Source organism: Nestor notabilis, unplaced genomic scaffold (genome assembly GCF_000696875.1).
Source record: "Nestor notabilis isolate BGI_N333 unplaced genomic scaffold, ASM69687v1 scaffold34697, whole genome shotgun sequence".
Classification (NCBI taxonomy): domain Eukaryota; kingdom Metazoa; phylum Chordata; class Aves; order Psittaciformes; family Psittacidae; genus Nestor; species Nestor notabilis.
Genome location: NW_009937483.1, coordinates 26112 through 34106, shown reverse-complemented (window position 1 = coordinate 34106; position 7995 = coordinate 26112). Strand labels below are relative to the sequence as shown.

General features: G+C 42.0%; 1 protein-coding gene across 1 annotated transcript in view; it reads right to left on the bottom strand.

Moving 5' to 3' along the window:
- Positions 1-355: 355 nt before the first annotated feature.
- The window catches only part of LOC104409064, a gene marked incomplete at its 3' end in the record, with an annotated part of 14260 nt that continues 6620 nt past the window's right edge, over positions 356-7995 (bottom strand). Inside the window, exons 9-15 of the mRNA XM_010018844.1 lie at positions 7225-7442; positions 5934-6087; positions 4841-5049; positions 3496-3613; positions 2412-2617; positions 1204-1304; positions 356-479 (exon numbers count right to left, since the gene is read on the bottom strand). Of these exons, the coding sequence (XP_010017146.1) occupies positions 356-479; positions 1204-1304; positions 2412-2617; positions 3496-3613; positions 4841-5049; positions 5934-6087; positions 7225-7442 (1130 nt within the window). The remainder of the gene's footprint in view (positions 480-1203; positions 1305-2411; positions 2618-3495; positions 3614-4840; positions 5050-5933; positions 6088-7224; positions 7443-7995) is intronic.

Sequence of the window (7995 nt, the reverse complement as noted above, 5' to 3'; positions counted from 1 at the left end):
AGCTGACTTCATGTGAATGTTATGGCATACAAGTTGACTTTTCTGTTCTGGACATTTTGAGCTGAAGTGCTGTGTATCTGATCCTACAAAAAGTCAGGAACACCATATAAAAATTATATTTACATACCAAACTCTTTTGTTTACTCCAGCCAGTCTGATCTCAAGTCCCTGAAACCATATTGCAGAGCACGTTTGAGGACAGAACTAAATTAAAGCTGAGCACCATTCAGGCTACTTGGGTTGAATGCTGGCTGGGTCTTAAGTCCACAAAGTGCTTAAACTGGCTATTTTTAAAATGGTCTGAAGTTCAGAGCACGGTGTCCATGAAGGAGGTGAGCCTTTCACTTGATCTTACCTGCTCCAGTTGATGTGCCGGGGTCGTTACTGCTAGCCTTTTGAAATGAGAAGGGTTTCTCACCCTGGGGCTAACTGCCACTGGACAGAACTGTGCAGCATATTCACTGCCATTAATCTCAATCCTGTTTGAGAGAGTGGATTGACAGATCAGAAGGAAATTAGGGCTTTGCTGATGAGTGCTTTGGTCATTCAATAACTTCTTGCCTGTCTACAGTGATGTTCCATCTTGGGGTGCTGTTGAAGTCTAGAGACCTGGTTACCCAGCAGTTTTCCAGGTATAACTCTGTGTCAGGGCTCTTGTCTTTCAGCTCCACCTCGAGAAACATAGGCTCCACAGGTTGCTTGAGTATTGCCACGTTGGGCTCGTAGAATTCCATGAAAGTTTCGTCTCAAGAAAGCATCAAGGGATTTCACTGTTTAATTTTATTTAAAACATGCTTGGTAATTTTCTGGATTTCTTAGGAGGAGACTTACCTTTGGACACTCTTGAAACTACATTCAGGGCTTGTCTTACCCTTCTGTGTACTGCAGAAAAGGAAATGTTAGTAGGGTTCTTTAGTAGAAAGCAGGGCATAGGAACTTAAAACTGAGAAAGTCACAGAAGTTTAAAAATGAAGGAAGAGAGTTGCCTACCTGCAATATTTGATCTTGGTACCATTGTACCAGAGCCAAAGGGAGGTGATGTGGATGGATCACTAGCGAAGGCACCTAGCACTAGGGTCTCTTTTGCTCGATAGTAGCACAAGACTGTTAGTCTATAATAGGAGAAGGAGTAATTTTTGTGTTCACTTTTTCTTTCCAGCAGCTGTACCAAAGTGAGCAGTGTCAGTGAGCGGTAGCTCCTACCTGTAGTCTGGATCTCTTGTAATTGTTGGTATGCTCTGTTCTGGGAGAGTTTCTTTCTCATAAGAGATTTCATTTTCATAAATAATGTGATCACCTTCAAACTGTACGTATGGGAAGCATGTTAAAAACTCTGTCTTCTCTGGAGCTGGGGCAGGGGAACAAAGAGAAAATGCAGGAGAGACAGAGACTTCCAGCAAATGTATCTGCTCCAGCCATGGGCTTACCCTTACTGAAGTGCCACAGGTAGCGACATGGAACTTGAAGAAGGCATGTCCTTCATTATGCTCTCTAGGCTTGCAAGAGCTGTCCCTGAGCTTGGTTTTACTCATATCAATGGCAGGAACTGTCTTCATTTGAGCAGATATCATTATGGTACCGTCTGGGTGGCATACTGAGAAAATTGGAAAGTTGGTTATAAACTCAGTGAAAGAATCATAGATCATTTTATTGATCGATCAGTGATATAACTTACCTATAAACTCTGAAGAATTAAAACTGCATCTAACAGAGAACATCTGTAAGGTCTCCATAGTTCTCACTTTCCTTAGAGCAACATCAAACCTTGCTTTAATTTTCTGAAAGGACACTTCCTGTGAAGGAGGTGATGGAAGAGATCTCCTGTTAAGGCACGTGATCCATATGTACAAGGGTCTGCTCTTTAGCTTGTGCCACTCGAACACTGAGAAGTCACAAGAGTTAAGTCACTGTGAAGACTCAAGCCTGATGCAACATGGGGGCAGAAGTTTTCTTGTATGAAATAATTGGTCACTGTCACAGAGATAAATTTTGGCTGATTATTATAGAATGGTGCAGATGCTTATTACAGCACCAGTTTTCCCCTGCCATTTAACATTTCTACAGAATATTCCTTTAAAAGAGCTTCTTTCATAAAAGCTATATTGAAATATTGTTTCTGGCTCAGTGCAGATGGGACATTTGCCTCATCTTACTAAAAATACTGAGGAGTTTGTTTTTGAAGACTCAGTGCATATCGTTTAGAGACAACTTAGTACTGCAGATTACATAATGCATGGCACTACCAGAAGGGTCCATGTCTGATAGCTCTTGTCCTAATTGCACTGGCTTAGAGTCCTTCCCTTTGGAGGTTTTCCGATACATGGAATACAACAGCGCCATAAACTGTGACTGCAGGACTGTGGCTGTATAAGCGAACAGCCCTACAAGGCATTGCTGTATGGTTTGTGTACCTCATAGATAAGTCCTGCAGCAAACAGAGGTATTTGCAAGATCAGGTGTGTAGAATTGGTGGCTGCGAGATAGCCGTTGGTAAGTGCAACGTGCCGGTTCAGGAGCTTGTTACCAAGATACAGGTTCCAGTACTGGTGCAAGCCAAAAGTAGGGATGGCTAGATACATGTTTTCTTCATCACAGTAACCAACTGCTTCTGGTAGTTCTGTGGGAAGAAGGAGGGATAAAGAGTTAGCAATGAAGATAGGTCTGAGCGATGATGTTTGGCCCAGTCAGGGAATTTTGTCATGGGCAAAGTTTGTACCAGCACTGCAGCAGCACTGTTATGTGCATGCTGGCATCATCTGCTGGGTTTTGGCTGTGCTGTGGATGTAGCAGCTCACTATCGGTGGGATCAGGAATCCTCATGCTTTAGTGGTGGCCTGCCGGATTGCTTCTGGGACTACTCCCTTGTTGCAGTAAGGCAAGCTGAACTATGTATGTAAATATATTTTTCTTGGTCACCCTTCTTTGGGTTGAACCCAGAGCTATTTCAAACATAAAATAGGACGGTGAGGAGACTGTCACCTTCATGGCATCCAGAACCTAAGAAGTTTGAGAAAATACCAGTCAGACCTCCCAACTATTTCAATAACCTGCTTAAGTACATCTCTTAGTGTCTCCTTACAGAAATGCTGTCTTTGGAGTTCACAGCAATTTATTTGAGTCAGTTGAGTTCTGCCCTGGAGACAGATGCAGAATTGCATTTGAGGACAAACTGAAACTCGTAGCAATGTCTGAAAGCTTTGCCAGTAGGTATATGTTCAAGTTATGAGGCATCTTGTTCACTGAGTTTGCAAGCCAACTTCTTCTACACACTAGTTTTTATTGCTCTCAGTGTCTCGAGGGCGGACTGTCTTGCCAGTATGCAGAAGAGCTGCCATCAGAAAAGCAGCAAATGGCTATGTTACCAGTGATGAGCTATTAAAGGGTGGGGTTTTCCCAAAAGCTCTCATCCTCAGTCTAATGGGGTTTTCACTGAATTCAATGAAAATCTGATCCATGCTGTTGATGCAAACTGGTTAATATCAGGGGAAAGCTTACCGATATCAGCAATCACACACTCCACCTCTGCCGAGTGATAATAGAGTGTCATCTCCGGACCCACACTTAGAGTGTAATTAATGAGGAGGGTATATTTTGTTTCATTTCTGTTCACATACTGAAAGAGAGAAGTGCAATGCTGCAGTAGCAATGGCTTCCAGCACAGACAGGCATGTATATCCTGAGCAGTACTAAATAATTATTCCAACACGCTCCTCTCCTCTGCAAATAGCTCAGTCTCTAAAAACATCGCTTCAGTTGGCCTAAAACTATTCAGAAATCTGGACTGGATTCAACAGCTCTTTCAGCCAAACATAAATGTGGAGAATGTAGTGCCTGTTCAGAAAATGGAGGCAGAAGTGAACGCAGTGGTGTTTCCTCTGTAGCCCACTGGTGAAAGAGCTCGTAGAGGGAGAGCTGTGTCCAAATCCTTATTTTTCTTTACTCAGAGTGTGGACTGAACCCAGGAGAGTAAATAATTGGTAAAACAGAAAGTGTGAGTAGATGCTGTAAGAGATCCCTCATCCCTCTCACTACCCTCATTTACCTCACTAAAAGTGCTCCCAAAGCAAAACCTGCTGCTCAAGCTGAAAGAAATACTTCTGAAATCTTTTAGCTTCCTTTGATCCTTAATGCAATTTAACTGTAGTTTGAATGCAGCCTGAAAGCTATTTGCGCAAATCCTGATCCTGTGTGTTCACAGTGTTGTTCCTTGTAACAGAAAATAGCATCACGGGATTTGGTTGAAACAGTGGTAGAGGGCTTCCTCCCACTGAAATGAGAGGCTGAATTCCCCTTGTGAGTTTATACTTTTTACAAATATTTAGATTACAAATGGTCTGAAGCTTAACAAAATTACATTTAGAATACCCTGAGCCTGCCTTCACATGCTCGCATGGTGCACGGCCTATGCCAGTGGTCAAATGGCTCTACATAAACAGTAGGTTCAGGAATTACTAGATGTTTGTAACTGGTGTTTGCAGGACTGCAATAATTAATTATTTTATTTCCAAGGTACTTCTGTACCAAGAAACAGCACTTAATAGAAATTTGAGAAGCTTCTTCCTGCTGGGCATGCGCTCAGATATTTGTTGTGCTGACAGACACTAGAGGAAGTCATATCTCATACCATCTAATTACACTTGATGCTGCGTTTCTCCCAGAGACCTACAGAGAGCTAGATGGGGACAGACAAGCCTCTAATCTTAATTCAGATGGGCTCGGACACATTGACACTGTTATGATCAAGTAACAGTTGTTGATTAACAAAAGCCAGACTATATTCTGAAAACGGACTGCCCTACCTCCCTCCACTCAGCTGCTGAAGTGACCTGCTGTATCTTACCTCTTTTAGAACATATGGATCATCAAAAGAGACTTCCAGGATAAATCCTTTAGTTCTATTAGAAAAGGGAGTTTCATAAATCTTGAACCCTTGGTGCTGTGCTTCCCTCAGGGTAAATGGCACATTTCCTATTGCGATTGCCACCAGGGAGACATCGGGAAGAAAGTGTCCAAATGCAACATTAAATAGCCTTTCGTCTGGCAGAGTATCTGTAGGGAGAGAACATCGAATTACTGCTGATGAGGATCAAGTAATGAAGACGGTTGGGGCGGCCTCCCATTCAAGTTCCAGGAAACTTAGCCAACAGTCATCTCTTTAATGGCTCTGATTAATGAGTGTTTGTGTTCTAGTCAGATCTGAAATACTCTGAGTACATGAGAATTGCTTCAAGCTGCAGGAGATTAACAACAAATACATACAATTTTATAGAAAGTGGGTTCAGTAACTTTCTAGAGGTGCACTTTGATCTGCAGTGAGATGTGTAGTGACTTTCCTATAAAGAAATCTAGAGTCTAGTTCAGCCGCATAAAATATGGAGAAACTCTCATAATGTATGGAAAGAAGTTCCTTTTCCTTTCTTTATCAGTTATCCAGACAGCTCCAAAGGGGTTCAGTGTCTTAATGCATTGGAAAATACCATAAAAAAATTACTGCACCACTGGATGGCACAACAAGTTCTGTATGCTCCCAAGATAACAAATGCAGTCAGTCTGGAGGAGAAAATGCCATCAATGAAAGGCTGTCCTCAGACAGGTATTCTCCCCAGTGTGATTCACTGCACACCACATCTTTATTCTAGGGTTCCACTGCTCCCTGGAAAAATCTGGTTTTTAGTGTGAAAGAAATGTTTATGTTCTTATCAGCAACTTAAAATTTTCATCTCATCCCTTAATGACGTCTGATAAATGGTACCTCCATTAACACTAAATGTTTGGGGTTTTTTATAATACCTTGAATCACTTTGGCTAGCAAATTGGAAGTGGGAGTAGTGAACATTTTGGTGAATGTAGGTGTGTGGCAGAGGTCGAATAGAATAATGTATAGCTCAGCAAGAGCAAAAGAGTGGTAAAAGCCAGTAAGAGGAATGACTTACTGTTCATAACAGTTGGTATTTGTGGCATGAAAGGTGTAGTGATGGATTTGATGACTGTATACTTTGTGGTTTGCCAATCTGCATCTGTCCACGTGTGCTCCAAAAACAAGTCAATACTGTAAATGACTCCATATACACCACCAGATATGGAGCTCTAGGAGTAAAAATTTGTGTTTAAGTCTTAATTCACAATAGCTAAATAGAAGAATGACAGAATATGGTTAAAATTGTTACATTACAAAGAGAATATGGTATTCTAGTACAGTTTGGGATGGATTTTGATAGGGGAGCTTGTTTGTTTGTTTGTTTCTTTGCTTGGCCCATTTGTCTGGTCCATGTTTGGCTCAGGTACTGCTGAGATTCTCAATAAGGAAGTACCAAGTTTGCAGCGGGGGTGTCCTTATTGTTTACTAAGCAACCATATTTGCATTTATATTTTTACAATCCCTGTATTACCAGTCATGTTTCTCATTCCGTTCTAGGTCACTCTGAAAGTTTGTTGGTGCTTCCAACATTTCTTCAGACCAAGCCTGTCTGGTGTCTACACATGGTGATCAAAGTGTCCGCTGGTGATACATACAAATGTGAACTTCTGAAGGGGGTAAGTCAAAATCACAGCAGTGTCATCTTCACAAATGGAACTGGTAAAAAGCCTTGTGATAATATTGCCAGCTTCTTTCTAAGTGCTCAGGCTTGAATGAGCAACCAGACCTAGTGAGAGATGTTCCTGCCTATGCCAGGGGGGTTGGACTAGACGATCTTTAAAGGTGCCTTCCAACCCAAGCCATTCTATTCTGTTCTATTTAACATTTCTTTTGACACTGCCTCTGCACCTGTAACTTACAGACTGATAAGGAATATATCATGTCCAAAGCAGCTGCACCTAAACTACATGCTGGGGACCTGTCTCATGCTAATTCATCCTGTCTGTATGGGAACTATCTGGGAAACTAACTTTGCCCAGTTAGTTTCCCAGATTGGCCCAGGCCAGAAGCTTACCAGGCCTAGTTTCATAATGTAACAACAGAGACAATTGAACTCCAGTGCTGAGGAATCCCTTCACTCTTAATTTACTAGTATAGTTCATAAACAAAAGACAGTCTTTTGTTTCTATCATGTTTTGTAATCATAAATACTTAGTGTCTGCTCCTTCTGATTCAGAGGAGTATCTAGGTCTTCAAATATTTCTTGTATTTAAGAATTTTAAGCAGCAGCCAATCACTATTTGGAATTATCATGATTTAGAAACATCTTCCTTTGAGTGAGGGCCCTCAAATGCGTTTGTACTAACCTTTAGCTTGCCTCCTTCCGCTCCAATAGGGATAGTTATTCTGATGAGTGTCTCGTTGTGCTCCAGTAAATAGTTCTTCTCCTCTGGGTTTACTATGACTTGACCATTGACTCCCATTAAAATGTTTTTAGACAGAAAGGTGGATTCTCGAACCACTAATGTGGGGATAACACTTGGCACAGTCCATGTTAGTGTAGTGTCAGTGAAACTGATGCCATCTGTTGAGTTAGAAAGTCCCAGAAGTTGGGGAAGTTACCAGTCAGTCTTCATTCTGCAACAGCTGTCTTTCCCTGACTGCTTTCCACCAGGGTACCTTTACAACTTTCACTGACACTTTCACCTTGTAGGATACTAGCCAACCAGTGGCTATCTTGTCACAGAAACTGACGCTCAAAGTAGACTGGAAGCTGAATCCCCAGTTTCAGGTGACTAATTCATTTATTCAGAAGAACGGACAGTCAAGCTCCCAGATGCCTACTCTGTTGTCCTTCTGGTCCCAGGAATTTTGCCTTGTTGGCAAAAGGAATAGGGCACAGAGCCACTTGTTTGGACCTTCTTTTGGTTTCAAGATCATGACAACTTAAAACCTCCTGCCTCCTCATCAGTTGTTCACATTAATACTGTTCTGTGAGAGACAGAAGGTGCAGCCACCACTGTTCTGCAAAAAGCCAGGCTAGTTCTGCCTCTCCAGAAGAAATGTGAATCTCAAGGATGCAGAGCTGCATCCCCCACGTGGAGTTATTTAACAGGGGAGGTTCCCTGGCCCTTCTG